Source organism: Vombatus ursinus, unplaced genomic scaffold (genome assembly GCF_900497805.2).
Source record: "Vombatus ursinus unplaced genomic scaffold, bare-nosed wombat genome assembly UNPS02014832.1, whole genome shotgun sequence".
NCBI lineage: Eukaryota > Metazoa > Chordata > Mammalia > Diprotodontia > Vombatidae > Vombatus > Vombatus ursinus.
In genome coordinates this window covers 33,111,721-33,136,291 of record NW_020954610.1, presented here as the reverse complement: position 1 = coordinate 33,136,291, position 24,571 = coordinate 33,111,721, and the positions used below count along the sequence as shown (strand labels likewise).

General features: G+C 36.1%; 1 protein-coding gene across 1 annotated transcript in view; it reads right to left on the bottom strand.

Moving 5' to 3' along the window:
* Window positions 1-21,842, bottom strand: part of LOC114025930 (cyclin-dependent kinase inhibitor 2A-like) — a 30,805-nt gene extending 8,963 nt beyond the window's left edge. The window contains exon 1 of the mRNA XM_027839466.1: window positions 21,456-21,842. Coding sequence (XP_027695267.1) covers window positions 21,456-21,633 — 178 coding nt within the window. The 5' untranslated portion in view covers window positions 21,634-21,842. The remainder of the gene's footprint in view (window positions 1-21,455) is intronic.
* Window positions 21,843-24,571: the final 2,729 nt, after the last annotated feature.

The following is a 24,571-nucleotide window of genomic DNA, read 5'->3' as shown; positions in this document are numbered from 1 at the left end:
TATGTGATTGTGATAGAACACTTCTGTGATAGAAGAAATGATGAGCTCAGTCATTTTAGAAAAACACAGAAAGATGTGCACAAAATAATGAAGAGCAAAATGAACAGGACCAAGAGAACATTATATACAGTAACAGCAACAGTATTTTAAGAATGACTCGAAAGAATATGTTATTTTGACTATTACAAATACCCAAATTAGCTATAAAGGACATATTAAGACACTATCTGCATCCAGAGAAAGAACTGATAAATAGAAGTATGTATAGAATAATTTTACACACACACACACACACACACACACACACACATTTGTGTTTAATGGTAGCCATCTGGAGGGAGGAAAGAAAAAAAAGAAATTTACATGATAATTTTGTTGTATTTGAAAGGCATAGCAAGTTGTGCATAGTAGATTTGCAGTTTCATATGCAATCATCTTTTTTGTTGTACTATGCTATACTATGAAAATGTTTGTTTTATTCCATAAATTGAAAATAAAATTTAATGAAAAAAAGTGTTGCTAAAAATATAAGTAAGCCATATCCACTGCAATTCCCTACATCTACTAGTTTAGTAAATCTGTTAAAAATGTAAATGAGGTTAGACTGGCATGACCTATTCTAAATGAAATCATGTTTGACTCTTTGTAAACACTACACTTATTTCTAGTTGTTCACCAACCATCTCTTTAATGATCCTTTCTAGAATGAGGCAGCTAGATGAGACAGTGGGTGAAGCACTGGATCCTGAGTTAGGAAGACTTGAATTCAAATGTAGCTTCAGATACTTACTACCTGTGTGACCCTGGGTAAGTAACAACCTCTCAGCTTCAGTTTCCTCATTTGTAAAATGGAAATGACAATAGCACCTACCACCCAGGGCTGGTATGAGGCTAAAAAGTAATAATATTTGTAAAGCACTCTGCAAAACTTAAAAGCTCTCTATGAATGTTAGCTATTAATCATTTCCCCAAGAATCAAAGCCAAGGTCACTAGTCTAATAGAGTTGACAGACTATTCTCATCCTTTTGGGAAAATCAGGATATTGGTCCTTCTCCAATCATGTGGGACTCCTCTCATTTTCTGTTTTTCAAATATCCATGACTGTGGCTCAACAATCATTTCTGGCAGTTCTTTCACAACCATAAGATGTAGACTTTTTCTCACTTACTCTTTACTTAGTTTCTAACTCCTTACTCACTAATTTAGTTTTTCATTAGCTCTTGGGTATCAACTCCATGTTTGCCATTTTTGTTCTGTTATTTTCAACATAAAGGTAATTCTCCTTAGCAGAGAAAACAAAAAACAAAATAAGTGTCAAGTATTATTCTTAGATTCCTTCATCAACCTAAGGTCATTATAATCTTTTTTTAAAAAAAGCATTCATGATAATCTTTTTACAAAGCTGTGCCATGCTCTTATATTCACCTGTAGTTACTTGACCTTTTTTCTATAATTTGTACATTTCTCTTTTAAATCTAAGTAAGCTAGTAAGTTTCCTATTAATCACATTGGTCTCCTTGAACAAAGACCATTTTTCCTCTTCATTGTAATTGTTTCCTTTTGTGCCTTCAGAATTTCATTCTTGGGCTGACTTTCCCAGATGTAATCTATGGCATCATACCCATCTTTCCTCCAAGCCTTTAGAAATTTGCCTTCTCAAAATCTAGGGTACATGTCAGACTATGTCTAGATTCCTTTCTTTGTCTTTCATCAACTCTAGGATGGAGTGGTCATTTTCCTCCTAAGATTTCAATCATTTCCACTCTAGCAACCAATTCCTCCTTCTTAGAGAGAATCAGATGCAGAATAAAATTTTCCCTTGTTGGTTTCTCCATATTTTGAAAGATGAAGTTGCCACTACAGCAAACCAAGAAACTATTAGCTGCTCTGCTTTTAGTGGAGAGAGCTCCAGTAGATATCAGGGTAAAGACTCCATGCTTACCATATTATACCTTTCTGCAGGCTTTTCCAAACTTCTCATTTATTTCTTCTTTCTACATAAGTGATCTGTTGCATACTCCAATGACAAAATCACTTCTATTTATCCCTCATTTGTCCTTCAGCCAAATTTTCATCGTTATGCTTTGTCCTCCAGTGATTGCCTTTGGAAAAGGGCATTTTATGGTATAAAAGTAGGATATCTGAAAAGAGGCATAGGCCTGTAAAATGTTCTTTGTTTTTTACAGAAATGTGAAAATATCCCCCACCATATGTCTATAGAAGTTGTGGGCTTCGGAAAGGAATTTCAGGGTAAGAAGGAGATTCTTTAGCCTTCTAACTTCTCTTTGTCTTTTTATTCTGCCTTCTCTTAATAACTCCCCAACCCCTTTTGCTTATCTTCTGTTTGTATTCATTTCTTTAGAATGGAAAAACTAAAACTCTGTATATATCCATACTTAAGGAGAAACTATATATTGATAAAAAAAAAAAAGTATAGGATAGTGGGGAGACCAATGATTTGATAGTTATGGAAACCTACTTCTAAACCTTAACTGTCACAGAATTTCCAAGTTGGGAAGGATGTTAGACACTATTTAGTCTAACCCATACCGGAACAACAATCCCCTCTACAAAGTTAAGGAAAAGTAGTAATCTAAAGTTTTGTATAAAGATATATAGTTGAGGGGTAACCCATTGTTTTATTTATTTATTTTTAGGCATTTGGGGTTAAGTGTCTTGCCCAAGGTCACACAGCTAGTACCTGTCAAGTGTTTGGTCTGAGGTTGGATTTGAACTCAGGTCTTCCTGACTTCAGGGCTGGTGCTCTGTCCACTGTGCCACCTATCTGCCCTCGGGGGGTAACCCATTGTTACCCAATTACACTTTTGGATAAATGTAATTGTTTGGAAGTTTTTCCTTATATCAGATATCCTTAATCTGCCTTTATTTAAGTTCTACCCATTACACTTCTATCCTCTGTGAACAAGAAGAGAACAAGTTTATTCATTCTTCCACAATAACCCTTCAAATACTTGAAGGCAGGAATCACATCCTTCCCTAAGTTATTTGGGGAGCTACTTAAGAATTTCTTAACTATCTAAGGTATTTCTGGGGAGGAATGGGATAAAGAAGGTCCATCCTGCTGCTAATTACCCATTTTAGTTAAAAGTTCAATAGGAAAGAAATTTAAAATTAATTACCAAAGATTTTTGAAGCACAGAAAGTTTTAGGAATGATTATATTATGTAGCCTATATGGGGTGGTCACCCCTCTCTCTTTTATGGACTCATTTCCTTAATAATTCTCATCCTGCATTCTAAGGCAATCAAGGGATATATTCTATTATTTCCTAAAAATAATTACAAGCATATTAATCAATTGGTTCAGAGTTGCCACATTATACATAAATTGGGGAAACATTTTTCCCCATATGCTTTTGTTCTCCCCTCCCCCTCACCCCATTCCCTCCTAAATCCTTGGTCTCATTTGTTTTATTGTTTAGTTGTTTTCAATTGTGTTCGACTTTTTATGACCCCATTTGGGATTTTCTTGGCCGAGATACTGGAGTGGTACGCCATTTCCTTCTCCAGCTTATTTTACAGATGAGGAAACTGGGGCAAACAACGGTAAGTGACTTGCTCAGGGTCACACAGTTAGTGTCTGAGGCCACATTTTGCTGTACCATCTAGCTGCTCCTCTTGATAATAGGCTTAAATTATTTATGACAGTAGCAAATAATGAAACAAATGAATAGTAACAATGTAGCACACTGAGTAAAGTTTATAACCTTGTGTTCTTTACAAAAAAGAGGAAGAAACTTTGAATAGAATAACTGTCACCAAAACTTTTATAAACTCTTCCTTGAAAAGTTAAGAAGCAGGAGCAGCTAGGTGGCCACTGGGCCCTGAAGTCAGGAGGACCTGAGGTCAAATCCAGCCTTAGACACATAACACTTATTAGCTGTGTGACTCTGGGCAAGTCACTTAACCCCAATTGCCTCACCAAAAAAAGAAAAGAAAAGAAAAAGAAAAGTTAAGAAGCACAGTTCTCTTAGGACAGTGCTCAGTCTCTCAAGTATACTCTTCAGGATATCTTTTCCACAGGATAAAGGCTAAACTAAATTCTCTCACAATGTCCCTTCAGACTCTTTTCTCCCTGACGTGGTTCATTCTCTTAGTCCCTTCTCTGTGTGCCTCACACAGATCTCTTTCATCCTTGACAATTAATTCTCTCCAGATAACAGTTAAAATATGTATTTAAAGATTTTGTGCTCTTGATGATTTTGTTAGAGAAGTATTTGTTATATTACCAACAAAACAGCACTGAAGAGAACCCAGAACTGTTCATAATATTGAACAATTTGATCACAATTTTCCACCTTGATCATTTGCTGCCAGTTGAGAAACACTTCTAGAAAAAGACAGTGATGTCAAAATGCTGCTATATAAACATAGGTTTAGGAAAAGTCATCAAAAGCCTCCAGAGCTGAATTGATTTAAATTATTGATATGATTTACTTTTAAACTTGAAGTATGGTTTGTAGAACTCAAAAGAACAGCTTATTTTAAATAGATGTTATTGATGAAAAGATATATCTTTATATTAAAAAGAATGCTAGTTGCTCAAATATTGCTTACATTTGAGGCCTTCTTATGTATAGCAATACTTGATACAAGGAAGGTGGTGTGGCAGAGGGAAAAGTATCTGAATATAAATATGTATTTATTATAGTAAACATACACATGCCATAGCTAATGAAGAATTATCTATCAGAATAGATAGCACCTGTTATACAAAGTACATTTTCAATTTCATTCTTAGCCTCATATCACAAATACTTTATTCCCTTTGATAAATGATAAAACAAGAGTAGGGTCCTATTTTATCTTTTAGTCATGTTAGATATGTCTACTACACAGGCTCCCTGTTATTCTTCTATCTCCAAAGCCACCATTTTTCATCAGAATATTGTTTAAAGGTTGTTAGTTGTAGTTTCCACTTACAAAATTTCTTCTTCCATTGTTGTTACTTACTTACTGTATAATTGTGGAAAAGCCAACTAACTTTCCTTGGTCTCAGTTTTTTCCTGCTTTAAAAATGTGAAGAAAATGATACTATCTATCTTTATCTATTTACTGAGGTTACTGTGAGAATAAATAGAGGTGTACCTCAATTTATAAAATATATGTGTATTTTTGAAATCTGTGTTAATCAAATTTTATTTTTAATACATATGAAAAATGCTACTTAAAGTAATACTACAATAAATCTTGTCAAGAGATAAAGCATTTTTCCAAAGTTTTCATTTTTGAATATTAGATTTTCTTAAAATGAAGTATACATATGTGTCTATGTATAATATTTTCATCCTTTGAGATCTAGAGAGAAAAAAAGATACAGGTAGCTTTAATAATTGGAAAGTTTTTCTTATAACAAGCCAGAATCTTCCTCTATGTCATTTGCATCCATTACTCTTGGTTCTGCTCTCTGGGGCTAAGCAGAATAAGTCTGATCCTTCTTCCACATGAAAGACCTTCAAATACTTGAAGATGGCTGTCATTGCTCTTAAAAGCATTCTCTTCTCCATGCTCACCCCTGTCAGTTCCTTCAAATGATTTTCATATGGCATGATCTCAAAGTCATTCACCATACAGGTCTCCCTCTCCTCTTGATAGGAGGATGATGTTCTCCAGGTTATCAATTCTGTTCCTAAAATATCATATCCAGGGGTGAATGAAAATTTCCAGATTTGATCTTACTAGGGCAGAATATAGTAGAACTATGATTTAGTGTAAGTGAATAGAACTAATACTGGGGAACAGGTCAGACCATGATAATACTTTCTGTCTTCTATCAGGATTTCTAAGAACAGTTTCTACTACATAAGAATCCCATCATTTCAAGTTACTTTCTTTATGTAGCATAAGAATGAAGGGTTTTTTTTAACCTGCCACATTAGTTAGTAGGCTCATATTGAGCTTAGAGTAACTAAAAACCTGAGAATTTTTGAGATGCATGGCTATACCTAGTCATATTTCTTCCATTTTGTACTTGTGAAGTTGATTTTTTTTTATGCAAGAGTTAATTTTTATATTTGTCCCTATTAAATTTTATCTTGTTAGATTTGGCTCAAAATTCTACCTGTCAATATCTTTTTGGGATAATGACTTTTTCATCCAATAGGTTGGCTGTCAATGATAGCTTTGTGTTATATGAGAATCTAATAAGAATGTCATCTGTATCTTCAACCAAATCTTTGACAATAATGATCAACTGCACAGGGTACTCCACTAGGGTCCTCCACACATGATGAGAAATCCAAAGATTTTCCTCTGGATCTGGACATTGAACTAGTTCCAAATTCATCTAAATTTATCATAATTTTGCCCACATGGCTCTACCATGAGATTCTGTCAAATGCTTTGCAAATCAAGATAAAGTATAGCTTTAGCATTGAATGAATGAATGAATGAATGAATGAATGAATGAATGAATGAATGAAAAAAATTGCTAAATGCTTATAATGTGCTAGGCATTGTGGTAATCACTGGAGATACAAATAAAATAGAGATTAAAATCCCTGCTCTTAAGAGATTCACATTCTAATATGAGGATGCAACATGTATAGGACAGTTGTGGCTAGGGAAGGATATTTTAATTGGGCAGTCACAAAAATGGTGAGTGGAACCAAAAGGCAGTCAATTGACTACTGAGGTAGGAACTCTTTTAATATCAGTCCCTGATGGTAAGCAGGGTATCAACTTCACATCAGTCATTTTTGTTCTGTTCTTTCCAGTCCAAAGATAATTCTCCTTGAAAGAAACACACACACACACACACACACACACAGAGAGAAACAAAGTAAGACTTGAACAGCACTGCCTCTTACCATCATCTCATCCATTCTCTTCTTTGAGCCTCTTCTTTTCCTTTAAAAGCTTAAAATCCTCTTTTCTTGTCCTTAGGTTTCTTGAACAGCCCAGCCTCAGCTCATTCTGAGCATTACCACTTCTGATACAATTCTTACAGGTCTATGATGTGTTTTTAATGTTATCTTCTTTCATCTACCTTGTTTCCTTCTTGTGTACATGTCTTTTAAAAATCTAAGTTATTTAATTAGTTCTCATTATTTCCATATCAGTTTAAAACAAACAAACAAACAAACACTGTCCTCTAATGCAGTGTAATCAAATAAGAATATTGGCTGTAGCTTTAGAAACAAAGGTGCAAATACCAACCCTGAGGCTTACTACTTGTGCAATCTTGAGAAATCCCTTACACTCTCAGAGCCTCATCTGTAAAATGATGGCCTCTGAGGATCCTTTTGGCTCTAGAGCTAAGATTCTGTTTACCTTCTCTACATATTTTTTCATCCTTGTGTCCTTATTTCTTCTTGAGAAATTCCTATTCTTTTATGATCTGACTTCTAGAGAATTTTAGTCCACAAGATTTTACCTATATGTTTTTTGAACCCTTTGAAATCTGGTGTCTTAAATATTGGGATGTATGTCCAGACCATGCCAAGATTTTTTGACCTCTATCAGGATTTCAAGAGGTGAGGGAGAGAAAGCATTCCAGAGATGAGGGACAGCTAGTTAAAAGACACAGAGATGTGAGATGGAGCCTAACGTATGAAGAACAGTAAGAAGGCCTGCATGGCTGGATTACAAAATGATTGGGGCGGGGGTGGAGTAACCTGTAAGAACACTGGAAAGATAAGAAATGTCAGGTTGTGAAGGAATTTAAATGCCAACTAGAAGAGAAAAAAATTGATTTGAGAATTAATAGGGAGCCACTGGAGTTTATTGAGTAGGGCAGTGACATGGTCATACCTATGCTTTTTTTTTTCACATTGATTTATTTGACTTTTAATTTATGAACTAAAACAAGCATTTCCATAACATAGTATAATTTTTAAAAAGGTGATGCCATATGAAACTGCAAATCTATTATGTACAACTTGCTATTCCTTTTAAATATATAAAAGTTATCATGTAAATTTCTTTTTCTTCTTTTTTTCTTCCCTCTCCCCTTTCACACCCTAGAGATGGCTACCATTAGACACAAATAGGTACATATCTATAATTGGAAAACCATTGATATAATTATCAATAATGAAAGTTTAAAAATAATTTGATTATATTAATAGATGCAGAAAAAACTTTTGATAAAGCATAACACTTATTTCTATTAAAAACACTTGCAAGTATTGGTTTAATTGGATTTTTCCTTAAATTGATTGAAAAAATCATCTAAAACCATCAGCAAGCATTATTTGTAATGGGGATAAACTAGGAGCCTTCTTATTAAGATCAAATATGAAACAAAGATGCTCACTGTCACCAATATTATTCAATATTGTATTAGAAATCCTAACAACAGCAATAAGAGAAGAAAAAGAAATTGAAGAAATCAGAATAGGGAATGAGATAATAAAACTATCTCTTTTTGCAGATGATATGATGATAAACTTGGAAAATCCTAAAGACTCAACTAAAAAGTTAGCTGAAACAATTATTAATTTTAGTAAGGATATAAAGTATATATAAAGGATACATATAAGGATATAGCAGGATATAAAGTAAATACACATAAATCATCAGCATTCCCATATATCACAAAAAATAGTAAAAGATACATCATTAAAAAGAACTCTAGACAATATAAAATGCCTGGAAGTACACCTGCCAAAACACACCCAGGAATCATATAAACAAAATTATGAAAAAAAAAAACCTTTTTATTCAAATAAAATCAGATTTAAATAATTGGAAAAATATTACTTGTTCATGGATAGGCAGAGCCAATATAATAAAAACAACAATTTTACCTAAACTAATTTATATATTTAATGCTATCCCAATTAAATTACCAAAAATTATCTTACTGAATTAGAAAAAAAATAACAAAATTCATTTGGAAGAACAAAAAGTCAAGAATATAAAAGGGACTAATGAAAAAATGTAAAGGAGAGAGGTTTAGTAGTACTAGATCTTAAACTATATTATAAGGCAGTAATTATCAAAACTATCTGGTACTGGCTAAGAAATAGAAAGATCAATAAAACAGTAGATAAACAATTTACAGCAGCAAATAAATATAACAACTTTGTATTTGACAAATGTAAAGACTTAAGATTTTGGGATAACAATTCATACCTATGCTTTAGGAAAATCACTTTGGCAACTATATGGAGGATGTATTGGAGGGGAGAGTGACTTGAAGCAGGAATAACAATTTGAAAGTTATTGCAATATTCTAGGCATGAGGTGATAAGAGCCTGAACTAGGGTGGTGTTATCTGAGAGCAGAAAGAATGGGACATATTATAGAAATATAATGAAGAAAGATAAGACAAGATTTGATAAATGGTTAGACATTTGAGGGAAGAGCTGAGAGTTTGAAGATGACACTAAAGCTGTTGATCTGGGTAACTAAAAGGATGATTGTGCCCTTGACAGTGATAGGGAAGTTCAGAAGGGGGTGTGTCTGGGAGTAAAGATGAGTTGTGTTTTGGACATATTGAGTTTGAGATACATATGAGACAATCCCTTCAAAATGTACATGAGGCATCTGGTGATGTGAGAGTCTCTCAGGAGAGAGATTAGGTCTGGATATATAAATCTGGGATCATCTATATAAAGATGATAACTGAACCTTTAGGAACTCACCAAGTGAAAGAATATATATAGAAAGATAAAAGTTTACAACACAGATACTTGGGGGTCACCCACAGTTAGTAGTGTAACACAGATGAATATCCAGCAAAGGAAACTGACAGATTGCAACTGGAGAGGTACCAGGAGAACCAAGAGAAAGCATTGTCAGAAAAACACAAAGAGGGGAGGGTGTTCACGAGGGTCCAGTGTCGAAAGCAACAGAGAGATCAAGAAGAATGAAGACTGAGAAGATGACATTGGATTTAGCAATGAAGGGATCATTATTAATTTGGTGAGACAACAGACAGGATCTAGTGAGAAGTTTTTTTTTTGGAGGGGGTTTGTTTTTTTGGATGGGGGAAGATTTAGTCTGGTTTATAGTGGACAAGAAAGCAGCCAATAGAGACAGATTGAGGACCAGAGGCATAATAACAATAGCTAACAATTATATAGTGCTTTTAAAAATTTATGAAGTGCTTTATACAGGGAATTCCCAAAGTCTTAATGCATTTTAAAAGCCTTAATAGCTTAAAATGGCACTAAGATTTTTGAGACACTTTATATAAATAATTTCATTTGCCTCACAGTAACCCTATGAAATAGATTTTAAAGGTATTATCACCTAACTTTATTGTTGAGGAAACAGGCCCAGAGAGGTAAAAAGACTATTATTATCAGCAGAATTTAAATGCAAGTATTCTCCTGATTCCTAGCCTAGCTGATCCACCATACCAGGGTGACTCTTACTTGTCTTCTCTCCATGTAATATCAGTGTTTCACTTGATCTTCCTAAACAAAATCTGAAATGTATGGGCACTACTACTTCACATAGACCCAAAAGTAAATGGCTTCAGCTTCAGGGGATATTATTGAGTACAATAAAATTTCATTTTCTTTTCCAGTAGTAGGAAGGAGAGGCAATCCCCACCCCTTCAGCTATTCAATACTCTTCTGATCATTAACACCTTCCCTCTATTAAAAAAGGAAGGATTCTGATTCTTCATTTAAATTTGTTTAATGGTTATAATTTAGTGTTCATTAATTTCAGTTCATTTGTTATCCCAGCTTAAATAATTTGTTTCTATGGAAACAAATTTTGGGGTGATTGAGGAGGAGAAAGGACAGAAGGAATGGCCTCATTATTACATAATAATTTACATTTCTACACCTACAGCCTTATATTATTATTATTGGAGTATCTAATGATGACTGAGGAAATACTGTGCTTCTTATCATTAAAGGTACAATCTATTCATTAGAGGTAGGGACAAGACCTGTAATTACATATAGGGTATACCCAGATGAGGAAACTCCCTCTGCCAATACTTATAGAAAGTTGTCTCAGTACTGCTAAGATTAAGTGACTTACACAGGGTCACACAGCTAGTATGTGTCAGAGATTTGACTTCACAGACAGGTCTCTATCCGCTATACCATACCAACTCTGCTTTTTTTGTTTACTAACATAGGAAAATGAAGAGTATATTTTGGAAACCTTTTTATTACAAAGATTAATAAAAACAATTTCTTGAGAAATACATGGTTTATTGAAAAACTGATGACCATGGTGCCTGGCTTGTAGTAGGTGCTTAATAAGGGCATGTTGAATTATCAAATGAATAAATGAGGCATCTACCTACAGCCAGGGTTCTTAACCTTTTGTGTGCATATCTTAAACCACACCATGCCTTTAGAAGTTCTTAGAATAATATTTTTTAATTGCATCAAATAAAATGCATAGGAAGGAAGGAGACAAGTGTTTATTAAGTGCCCACTGTGTGTTAGACACTGTGCTAAGTGCTTTTCAAATATTATCTCATTTGATCCTCACTACAAAATGTGAGGTAGATGCTATTATCCACATTTTACAGTTGAAGAAACCAAGGAAGACAGAGGTTAAGTGACTTCTTTAGGGTCACACAGGTAATAAATGTCTATGAAGCCAGATATGAACTCAGGTCTTTGCGATGCCAGGCCCAGTTCTCATCCACTGTGCCACCTAGCTACCTCTAATTAGGATTATTTTTTGGTTGGGCAATGGGGGTTAAGTGATTTGCCCAGGGTCACATAGCTACTAAGTCTTAAGTGTCTGAGGCTGGATTTGAACTCAGGTCCTCATGACTCCAGGGGTGGTGCTCTATCCACTGTGCCACCTAGCTGCTCCTTCTAATTAGGATTTAAAAAGAAACCAAAGGGTAGTAAAAATAAAACTGTACTTTTTCCCCATCCAAATTTACAACCCTGCCCCTGAAATCTATCTATGGATCCCATGGTTTCTAGTTCTTTTTGCCCATTTTAGAATAAATAGTGTAAAAACCAAGTATCAAGAAGTTATATGAAATATTACTCTTTATTTAATTGGACTCCAACAATTTTTATTATAAAATTCCATTTTAGATGATAAAATATCAGAAGCAGATGGGATCTTGAAGCTATCTAGTAAGAGCCCTTCAGTTTATATGAATATGAGGAAACTGAAGTCCATTGAGGTTATGTCACTTACATATGATCAAATGATGCCAAATGGCAGAAATGGGACTTTAATCCAAGACAACCCAAAGAGCTACAGTAGGAATTAAATGACTTAAGTCAACCAATAATTTTGATAGCTTTTCATTTCATGACAGCAATGGTCATGAGCATGTGCTTCTATTGACACTAAGCTGACTCAGAACATTTAACTTTAACAAGCCAAAACTTAACTGGATCAAGCCCAGGGAGTTTATGACTTGCCAAGGTCACATTGGTGGTAAGTCTCAGATGAGATTTGAAACCAGATTCTCTGACTTCAGCACCAATGCTCTTCCTACTTTGTTACAGTTACTCTTAATAGCAACCTAGAATCACAGAATATCATTTAAGGGATTATCATTCTGAATACTAGTCAGAAGTTATATTCAGAATATTCTATATAACTTAGAGAAACAATGTAATTAATGTAATGTAAACAACATAAATTAATGTAAGATTAATCTTAAAAGTATTATAAAGCAGTTTTCCATTAGAATAGAATTGTTAGATATCACTTTTTGTATTTGTTCTAAAAATAAATTGGAATTCCTATATGATTAAAAATGAGTTTAATTTTACAACCACCTTTGTGTGTACTGCTAATCTAGGCATTAACAAACTACTACATTTGTGGTAAAGATATAGGACCAAGATGACTTATTTCTGGGGAATGACATCTTTCTTTGTCATGTTTTCATCTCTCAGGACCGCATGGGTGTTTTCACTTTGTGTTTTTGTTGTCCAATCCCCCATTCTAGTACCCTAACCAAGACCTACTCATCCCATGATCCAGCATTATTGACTCCTCCAAATCAAAACAAAATTTCCCCAATGTAACTAATCTCAGCTAGGCACTAGGAAGAAATCAGTGTGATAGATAATTCACACTAAGCTATTAGCAATAGATTAGCTCACCCTCCTAGGTACATTTGCATTTTACTCCTAAGAATCTATTACTATGAGTTGATAGGAATTAGTACCCACTTCTGAGAACTGGATTACTGTGCTAATGAAAGAGTTGTTCTCTACTATAGAGATCCTTAGCTCTACCCTATCATTTTACAGATGAGGAAATTGAGGTAATGTAGATATTGTCTTTTATAAAGTTTAAAGCACTATATAAAGTCACATGTTATTGTTTGTATGATTAGGCTAAACACATCAGTTATTGGCAAAGGGAAAACTGAAACAAAGTGAGCTGTGGCTTTTTAAATTTGAGCCATAAGCAGAATACAAAAACCACCAGCATACATTAACTAATCATTTCATGAGAGTAAAAATGTACATTAATCACAGCATGTTAGAGCTGAAAGGGACCTTAACACTTCATTTTAAAGATAACAGAAAAAAACCTAAGAAGAATGAAACAATTTCACACAGCAAGCAAATGACAAAGTGATATTCCCACCCAAGCTTTGTGACTCAGCATTAAATTACCTCCCAAATATTTATTCTGAAAAGAAAATGCTAATTTAAATAGGTTTCTTTGAAAAACTAAAAAGCAAAAACCCCCCAAAAAACCACAACTTGAAAAATCCAAAATATACACAGAATATAATTCAGTTGCATAAAATGTGTATTTGTTATATTTTTTTCAATCATTTATAGTAAACATATTTTTATATACACTCAACAGAATGAGAAAGAATATCAGGTAGGGGAAGTGACTTTTCTGAGTGACTCTGTTTCTTTAAAAAATAGTGAAATGAAAAGTCTATTGAATAAGTGCTGAGTCAGATCATCAGGCAGCCAAAAAGAATCACGAGGCAAGAAAATGGTGGTACTGAAAGAAGGGGGCAAAACATAAGCATATTTTTAGAACAGATCTCCTAAATGAGATGCTGTCACAGAATAATTAAGACTACAGATCACAAGAAATATTAGCCTTGTACTTTGGAAGAATTGTGTTTTCATTTGTGTTTCAAAACTGTAAATAATCCTTTAGTTTACATTATATTAATTTATTTTTTTCTCTGTCAGTGTATTGCATAGAAATACACAAGACTAACCAGTTTTCTCATAGTACTGGATTCTACTGGGGCCTCATTTTCTGTAGTCTTACTGTGACATTTAGTAAACATGTTTTTTGGCCTTTTTTATTGTATATCTCTTATGTAAGTTCATGATGGTATTTGTACTTGACTACATTTGAATTATATAAACCAAATGAAAACATTATTGTAGACAGTTCCATTCTTACACACACTCTCTCTCTCTCTCTCTCTCTCTCTCTCTCTCTCTCTCTCTGTGTGACATAAGGTAGTATTATCTACTCAAAATGACAGATCCATACATGTCCTATTTGGAAATTCACTTATTCTGTAAGACAGAAATGGATATACATATACTAGGTTTTGCCTTTTCTCTCCTTTTGTTTGTTAGTTTAGGGAAAGCTTTAGCAGCTTCTTAAATTTCGAACATGCAAATCTAGATTCTAATCTACAATCCAATCTTCCTGATTGAAAGAAGTGAACACATAATTATAAAGGATATCTTTCCTTTGACAAAAAAAATTCCCCACTAATCACAGAGGCCTTCCCCAACCACTATATGTCTCTAATATTATTATTAATATTTTACACTATAAACATGAGACACTTTGAAACAAAAAAGAAATAAAAACAAAATCACATAATCTCCAATGTCTTTATTGTTCCTTTATATTCTCATAATTAAAGTATAGTCAAGACAGAAGAAAGCCTATCCCCTTGAATAGACAGTGATGGTGAAGACAAAGAATTTTATTGAAACTACCTTTACTTCATAAAGGAATGACTTTATTTATATTCCCCTACAGATCTGCAATTTATTTAGAAGAGGTTTTTTTTTCAGTCCTCTTCATGTACAGATTAATTCTGAACCTCTGCATTTAACTCTGTATTTCCAGAACATTAATTTAAAACATTCCCCAGAGCTAAAAATGAAATTTTTTTTTTTTTGAGGTTAGGGGATGGGAGAGAAGATGGAAGGAGTGGGGGTGGGGGGAAAGGACAGAAGAGGAAAGTAAGGGAGAACAAATTATCCAAGCATTTTACAAAAAACAAAACCAGAAACAGAGATCACTGTAATGAAGATGAGCAAGAATCAAGTTATATTTTCAAACAAAAAACAAATTCATTATTTTTTACATAAATATAGAAAAACATTTTAAACATTTTAACAAAGACCTGACAATATGAATTATTTTTCCTGTAATTTGTAAGCCAGATCAACATCTAAAAAACTAGTCAAAATAGATTGAACAATTTTCATGCAAGCTAAGTTGTTTATTATTAGTAAAAAGCATTTTTGTACTTTAGAACTCACATAGGGTTTTTAAAGTTTTACTATTTACATTCTTTTAAATAGTAACAGTAGTCTCAAGCACAAGAAGGGACTTTGGGAATTATAACATCTAAATCTTTCATTTTATATATTTGGTTCTCTGTGGTTAAGCCATTGCCCTATGTAACACAAATTTGCAAGATGTAGAAGCTAGAATTGAACCCAGCTCTTCTGATTCCAACTCCAATGATCTTTCCATACTCTCATTACAAAGTGTTTTTACTTAGGGTGGGGGGAGGGGAGAGATGGGGAGAAAATTTGGAACTCAAAATCTTATGGAAGTGAATGTTGAAAACTAAAAATAAATTATTATTTTAAAATGTGTTTTTACTTTGGAGATTTTAATACAAAGCTTAATGAAAATGAATGTATCCTAATTGAAGTTGTCATTTAAATGCAGATAAGATATAGTGGTTCAGGTATACTCCTAGCTGTCAGAATTTTCTTAATAAAAATGTTTATTTTTTTTGGCTTTTCTATCATTAATTTTCTTTTTTTTTTAAGTAATTGGGGTTAAGTGACTTGCCAAGGTCACACAATTAGTAAGTGTCAAGTGTTTGGTCTGAGGTTGGATTTGAACTCAGGTCCTCCTGACTTCAGGGCTGGTGCTCTATCCACTGTGCCACCTAGCTGCCCCTATATCATTAATTTTCAAATAACTCTCTTCACCTCCTCCCCAGAGAGCCAGTCCCTTGAATCAAACAATTTTTTAAAGTGAAAAAGAAAATTCAGCAAAATTAGCCAATATATTATGCAGTTCTGACAACACACGTAAAGTTCCACATTCATAATTCTCCACCTCTAGCCATTTATTTATTGGGAGCAATGAATTTAAGACTTTTCTTAAAGATGTGTACTTGTCTACCTCACAAGGTAGACAAGGTAGTTATGTTCTTATTTTTGCACTTTCATCTACAGAAAACTTTTTTTAATATGGGAAAAGACATAATGAAAAAAATTTACTGTCTCTATCACAGGAAACAAGCAATAGCTTGTTGTCTCCTTTTATTAGGGGATCAGCCCTTCTCCCATTTCCAACTCTCCTTTTTCAAAATCCCAGGAGGTAAAGGAAAAACAGGAGAGTGGTGGAAATGCACTTGCAATCATTTCAGAGACCTAGCTAGACCTGATGATAAAAAATGTCCCAGGTTCAGAATCTGTTAAGTCTTCTCTGCTTCTTTTCCTGCAAAGGTCATTAGGGAGCTAATTGTTTCACACACATACATATGTATATATACTTGTGTGGATATGTGTGTGGATATAAATGCCCATACTTTGAACACTCAAAGCCAGAGTCATCGCCCTTAGTGGGAAGTTAAGAGAGTAGGACAGCCACAGGAGTGAGGAATAAATATAAGTGGGAGTTAAGAAGGGGTCGAAGTTGGAGAACATGAGTAGAGTGAAGACGGAACCAAGGTTTACAATCACAGCTAACGCTTTCAGTGGACAATTCTAGTCTCAGGGCTTAGAGCCTGGGGAAGGCTGTGGGTGTGTGTACGTATAATAAGTTAAGCAGCTGGTGGTGGGGAGGAGAGAAACTGTTGAAGAGTCTGCTACTGCAGAATTGATCATGTCGCAAGAAAGGAGTGGTGCAAAATGGAGAACAAGAGAGGTAAAGGGTCTCCGATATTTTTTCCATGACGTACAGGTAAGTAATTCTCCTAACTGGGAGAGCACAGCACCCAGCCTTTTCGGCGCTCTTGGATCTGGGGGTAAATAAGGGATAATGTTCCAGACCTGTAGGTCCAAAAGGTTGCTAGGGATCTGGGCGGAAGGAAACAGAGAGTGAATTGAATAGATCCTTAAAAAAAAAAAAAAAAAAAAAATAGTGATGATTCACAGAGACCTGACGAAGGAGTAAAACAATTGAAATTCTAGAAGCCTCGCTGTCTTCCAAGGCCTCTGAGAATGAAGTTTAGACTTAATTACAAAAAACAAACAAACAAACAAACACCTAATCTTTCACCAATGACTAGGGAGTTTAGAGTCCCACCTCCGGATTAGGAAGTAATCTGTGTCTAAATGTATCTATGTACGTCTTCTATGATTTCCTGGGTATGGGGAACTCCCTCTGAAGAGTTCGACAGGTTATAGAGAGATAAGTGACTTGTTCATGATCAAGCTACTTGTAAGGGTCATAAATTAGATCTGAACCTGATTTCATTACTTTAAATCCAGTATTCTATTGACTACACCACATTGTTTCAAATGTATGTGTGTGCGTATATACATATATATTCTATATATACACGCACACACATATATATGTATATGTGTATATATGCACACACATATATATATTTAAACATATAAATATATATTTTGGATTTATTCTCTCAGCATTTTGAGTCTTTTCCCTTTCTCCTTACTTTTTACTCCTCTTAAGTAAAGTAGATAGGAAAGTTTATTTGTTATACAGATTAGTTATGTAAATTTAATTTTTTTTTTAAAGTATAGTGCTCAGTCAGCCCTGCACAACAGACACTAAAACATGCCATTAGAGATTGAATTGCTTCTTCTAAAGCATCACTGATTTAGGACTAGAAGGAACTTTAAAGATCATCTAGCTCAACCCTCTCTTGGGAAATGAAGGAAGAGAGACATTAAATAATTTGTTCCAAGTCACACAGGTAAAGCTCTGATTTGAACCAAACAAAATCCACTAACCCTCCATTTGGGGGTTTTCCTCATGGTACCACCATGCACCAGGGTCAGAACTGTGCATGGCAAGTGATTTGGAAAGTGCATCAGTTCCTCCAGGCCAAAACAACATATTTAAAGTCTTATCCTGGGAGAGTGGAGAAGGGAAGGGGGAGTGTTAAATTAAATAAAACTTTTACTAAGCTTTTACTATGTGCTAGGAACTGTGCTAACAGCTTGAAATAGAAAGGAAAGACAGTCCTTGCCCTCAAGGAGCTTATATTCTAATGGAGAAAGAATACATAAAAGAAGAGTTAGCTACCCCTGAGCATGCCTAATTTACTAACTAAGCAGTGATCTAAGCACTGTGGACAATGACTCTTGTCTATACTTAACGATCATGGTGTGGTCATACAAGTATCAGTCTCCACACAGTATTTCACAGGGACATATTACCAATCCATAAAAATATATTTTATGTTTATAAAACTAGATCCTATTATGTTTATGTTCAACCTGAGACATACAATGTAAAAAAATGTGTTCCCAAAATGGCATGAATTTATGTATTTATAAACTCTGAGCCTCATATTGCATAATGCCTGTATTACATACATTTCACATAAAATGCAATTATTACTAATTGTATTTTTGTTGTAAGGAAATAATATACATTTATTAAAACTACTATATCATATATAGATACAAGCATATCTAAACTAATGTTTTATGTGAAATATACATTTGCATGACAAATAAATGATGTTCATTAGTATTTATACCTATGTAATTTAATTATAGAGTGAAATGTAATACAGTTTTCAGCACTGTATTTTTTGTTGTTGCAAAAATACCTTCTATAAATCTACTCAAGATGTCACAGGGAAAATGGGGTTTTTAATATATACATTAAAGTATGTATATCTACTTACATCTTCCTATCTACCTTCACTAAAGCCCTACTATAATGTTCTGTGTCTGTTGGCTAAGACCTTATCTTACAAATAGTTTTGGTAAGTGGTCAGTCCTAGCACACTAGAAATTCTTTTAGTATAGGCTTGGCAATGAGCTGTCTGTTCCATTTTAACCAGTCTAGCTAAATGCAATAAACCTACCATCAGGTTTTCTGTAGGGTGATGATTTTTTTTTTCAGTTAAAGGATCTCATGAAAACTAAATGGCAGAAAGGTTATGATCTTCATCAGTGGAGAAATTACATACACCTAGAGAAATACAGATCCTTAAGTTACAGAAGTGTCTATCTCTCTGGGTATGTATACATGTGTGAATTTTCCCGTGTATGAATCTCTAGCTACAACCACTAAAACATAGTTTATAATTTTATGTATTTGTTGAAAGTTCAAAAAATACCCAAAAAATCTTATGCATGCTTTTAAATGAAGACATTTCTATGCTCTCTTAAAAACTAATTTTAAACACCAATGCTTCACCAAGAGAATCCATATATATATATTTTAAATATCTAAAATACCTAACTGCTGTAATACATCTGAGAATACTAACATAGTATTTTCACATACACACAATATTAACAAAGACAACATGGTGTGGTGGATAGAAAGCTGACTTTGGAGAATGAAGGACTTGGATTCAAGTCCTGCATTTGACACATGCAGGCTTTTTGACTCTGGATAAGTCACTTAATAACCTCTCAGTGCTCCAGAAAACTCTCTAAGACCAATGAGTGGCAGAGAAGATTCTGACTTGCAATGGCAGACAAGCACTGCCTTACCAGGACCTCCCAACATAGATGAAATCACAAGTCCATTTCTTATTCTACATCATATTATTCTCATAAGCAGCCCAGTCTCTTATGTGGAATTATTTGAACATCAATAGGTTACAAATTGGCTGTGCATTAATTTTAAATTATGAATAAAAGTCATATCTATAATTTACATATGCAGAAATACAATTATATTGTTTTTAAATTGTGCATGCAGTAACAGATAACTGTATGTCTTCATACACAGATTTACAAGTACAACAGAGGAAGCAGGACCTCACAGTTGTTAAACAAAGAAGCCAAGCACCAGAATAATGCATTTTTTGCTGTCGTTCCCCCTTTCCTTATATTCACTCTAGTTTCAACCTATTTCAAAGGATACAATTTATCTTATATATCAAATTACTTTATATATAGAGATGTATGCTAATGGATGTGAGGATCTCACATTTTTTTTGCTTAAGATTTGAAACTGTAATATTTTTATATCAAGAACCTCAGTTTTATTTTCCACAAGAAAAAAAGACCACAATAAGTAAAATTTATTTTTCATACGAAATGAAGTGAACCCCAAATTCGACTTTGCCTCTTATTTTTACATAGATTTTTTTTTAAATGGGGAAGAGTGGCCACCACATGGGAAGTTACTCAAATAATAGGCCTCATTACTGGGTTGACTACATTGTTTTTAGGTTTATAATCAAAGACAGGGTGAGTAGCTTTGCTATCTGGACCCTAAAATTTACTTTCTAAATGAGTTTCTAAATGAGCTGAATTACCCTCGATAGCGAACATGTTGCCTTCAACATGTGGACCAAATAGGCCTAGTATATATTAATTCCTTACTCAGTAGTGTTGTAATCTGACTGGTTAGAGGGAGATCGCCAAATTAAGATGGTAAACTGCCCTTCCTTATTTATAACGTAGGGACTGGCACAAAACATGACATCCCAATAAAACATACGATCGAGTGTACCATCGAACAGACTGATTAAAACAAAATCATTCCTAAGAGCAAGTTGGCTCTTGCTGGTTGACAATTGGTGTGTACAGTTTCAAAGGGGGGAACATTCTTCGAGGTTTGTCTCACTTGGGCAGTTGGAGTTAAGGGGGAGTTAAATCTTTTGGGTCCCTTCGCCCCCATTTCCCTCCAAAACTTCTAGAAAAGGGGAGGGGGAAATGCTAGTAAAAGGCGCCACCTCGAAAGAATGAAGAAGTTGGGACGGTAACAAATTTTCGTGGCTAACAACAAACCCAGAAAACCACGAGAGGACTAAATACACCGTTACTAAATGGGGTCAGAATCCCACTCATTTTTGGACTTTCGGAAGTCACCAAATCACTAAGATAGCATCAGAATTCCCTACTGAGTAGTTTTGAGATAATTCCCATAGGAATAGCATGGGGGGATACCTGTGCAAGGCAGAACAGGGCTTTATATACCCCGAACAAAAGACACTCAAAGAGATTAAAAAAAAAAAAAAGGTACGAGGAAATAAAAGGGCAGCAAGGGGGTGGAAGTGGGACTTTTTTCTCTGAAGGTCTCCAGCCACTGTTCAATTACGTACAAAGGATACCTGTTAATCACAACACTTTTTTTTTTTTTCACGGCTTCTCTCCATGGCTTTTGCTTACCTGGTCTTCTACGATCACGTTTCCTCCTCACTATCAGCAGCACTTGGAAGGGTATCCACTGATTGCTGCTGACCGATGCCCGGCACAGCGCCTGCACTATCTTTGCCACGAAAGTGCCGATGCGGTGGGATCGGCAAGCTCTGCCCACGCGGATGGTCACTCTAACCCTTCGCATCATTCTCTCTCCCGGGTTTACAGGCCCAGCACCTCTGATCCGTTGAGCTAACCCTGCGGCACTACAGACTCTCTCTGCACACACAGAGACATATACACGCGCGCACGCACACAGGAGCGCGACTCAGAGCAAAGTTGAAGGAGAGGGGCGGGGAACCTCTAGATAGTCCCGTTGCTCAAGATCCGCTTTGCTTTGCTCGGGTAATTTGGACAGTAGGCAAGATAAAGTTAAGGGCACGGGTGGGTGGGGACGAGAGTTGGGAGATGGGGGTGGGGACCTGGGGGTGGGGAGAAGACTTAGGGGCCGCTTCATCCCCCACTAGCAGACTGGCTGCTCTTTAGCTTCCTCTCCCTCCCCTTTCCCTCCTAAACCCTTTCCCCCCACCTTCCTCATCTGCTTCTTCTTACACCTCCCATTCCCCCCCCTTCCCGCTTTTATCCTTCCCCCTCCCCCCCGTTTTAGTTCCGCCAGTCTCAGCTAACCCCCCCGCCCCTTCCTGCTGTTTTCTCCGCCCATCTCACTTCGTACCCCTACTATCTTGCCCGCCCTGCCCCCCATCTCTCCTTCCTTTCACCCCTCCTGGAGGGTCGCTAATTTCTCATTCTTGCTTACAATTATAAAAAAAAAAAAAAAAAAGCTTCGCCTAGATTGTATTCATCGACCAATCAGGAGCTAGAGGTCAAGTTTGAAATAAACGGCTGCACAAACACTGATATTTCTTAGGCGCGGAGTAGGGCAGTGGTTGGGGAATGGAACAAATAAATAAAAAATTAACTTCACCTGGGGAGGCGGCACCAACATCTGGGCGCTGTAAATCGAGCTTTTGCGCTGGCTCCGGCAGGCACAAGGAGAAAGCGTCAGCAGCTGCCGAGAAGCGGAATCTAAAGACTGATGAGAAGGACAAACAGTAGGTAGGCAAAGTCGAAAACCGAGGCGTGTCTCTGTCTCTGTGCCTTTCTCCCCTTCCCCCACGCAACCCCTCTCTCCTCTCCCCTCTCCATCACCCACGATTCTCCTCTGCCCCACTCCTCTTCATTTCCCTCTTGATTTCAGCTCCTGCAAGCCTCCCTCGCTCGCAGATGTCCGGTGTCATTCTGTGTTGCTGCTCTGCTCCTTTAGCAGACACTAAAGAAGGTGTCCTCAAACCCATTTTTATTTTCGGTTTTAAACATATAGGTCCGCACAGAGAGGAATATCGGGACCCCTCTGGCATCCCTTCCTCTTGTCCTCTTTCCAAGGTCCTTTTTCTCTACGTCTCCTTGTCTCTCCTTTCCTACAAGAATTGGAACCGGAAAAGCAGGGGTGGGGGTGGGGGTGGGGAAATCCACAGGGTGAGGTCAGGACACCAAGGCTCCCTTAACAGCTGGGTCTTGGGAGGCCCAACAACAGGGTATTTTCTCTGGCCAAAGGACGTGTCGTGAGATAGCTTTCTTCGGGGTCCCAGTCCTAACTCAAATTCCGAGTATCTGGCGGCCCTGCCGGGGCAGCATCGAGTTTCTCTCTCTCTCTCTCTGTCTCTCTCTCTCTCTTTCTTTCTCTCTGTGTCTCTCTCTCTGGCACAGTCCAATGGCCGGCCCCCACGGGGATCCGCTGGAAATGAGAATTGTAGACCCCATGCTGTCTTCAGTTACAGACGCAGCACTAGGAGTCTATCCCACACCTTCTCTCGGCTAGCGCCAACTACATTGCCCCTTGTCCAATTGGGACTTGGATATGCCAGGGTCCCGGTGTCAGACCAGATCTTCTCAGAAAATCTTCCTGGTAGTAAGGAAATACTCTATAGATATTTTGAGGCAAGGCCAAACACTCTGAAAAAAGGAGAGGTCTTCGATATAAGTTATTTACTTCTACTCCTCCCTCCCTTCCCCCTTTGTATGGTTAAATACGATAGTTTCTAAGGTGTCTTCTATAATTCCGGCACTTGTACATACTACCAACACCCACACCAAATCACCTGTTGGCGGGTGTGTCCTAAATCTAGGATCATAGATTTAGAACTCTAAGGGACCTCAGAAGGGGAGTCCAACTTCCTCATTTGACAGATAAGGATACTGAGGCCCAGAGCAATTTAGTGATAGTCAAACTTATGTAAATTGAAGGAGTTGGGATCGGCACCCAGGCCACTCAGGCCCTTCAGACTCCAAATTCAGAACTCTTTTCATTGTACTAGGAATCTATAAAATTTCTAGTTGATATCTTGTAGCTGCAAGACAACCCCCCTCAATCAGCCCCCCTCCCCCCAAATAGGTATACTCACACACACATATTGTTCAGATTTAGAACTGTAGTGTCTTTCCCACAGGTATGATCAACAGGTGATATTTCCAGATTCCAGACACAGAACCTGACTTTATGTGTGTCATTTTAAATGAACACTGAATATTAATTTAGAAATTAAGAACTTTGCTGTTGTTAAGGATGGTGCAAAATACCTGTCCTGTTCCCTTATACTAATTCCATCTCTAATTCATCTTTCACATGGCATCAGGGTTACTCTTTTTTTTGTATGCACAGAACTTTGGCTGTGTCCCTCCTCTTCTCACCCTAATGCCTATTCAGTAAATTTCAAGCTACTTAGTTTTGAATTTAAGGTCTTTCCCTCAAATCACCTCACTTTTCCTGTCTTATTGTATACCCACTCCTCTCTTGTCATGGTCTAGCCAAACTGGATTACTTATTTTTTATATATATATATATATATAATACACACACGTATATATACATATATACACACATACACACATTACACACACACACACACACACACACATGTATATATATACTGAGCTTCACCAAAATTGTACTTTTGGTCTGTGCTGCTCCCTATACCTAGAATGCAGTCTTAACCCCAATCTCATCTCGCTCTCTTGAAATCCTATCAATACATAAATGAAACACTGAGGCCCAGCTCAAATGACATATACTCTATTGTGACTATTTC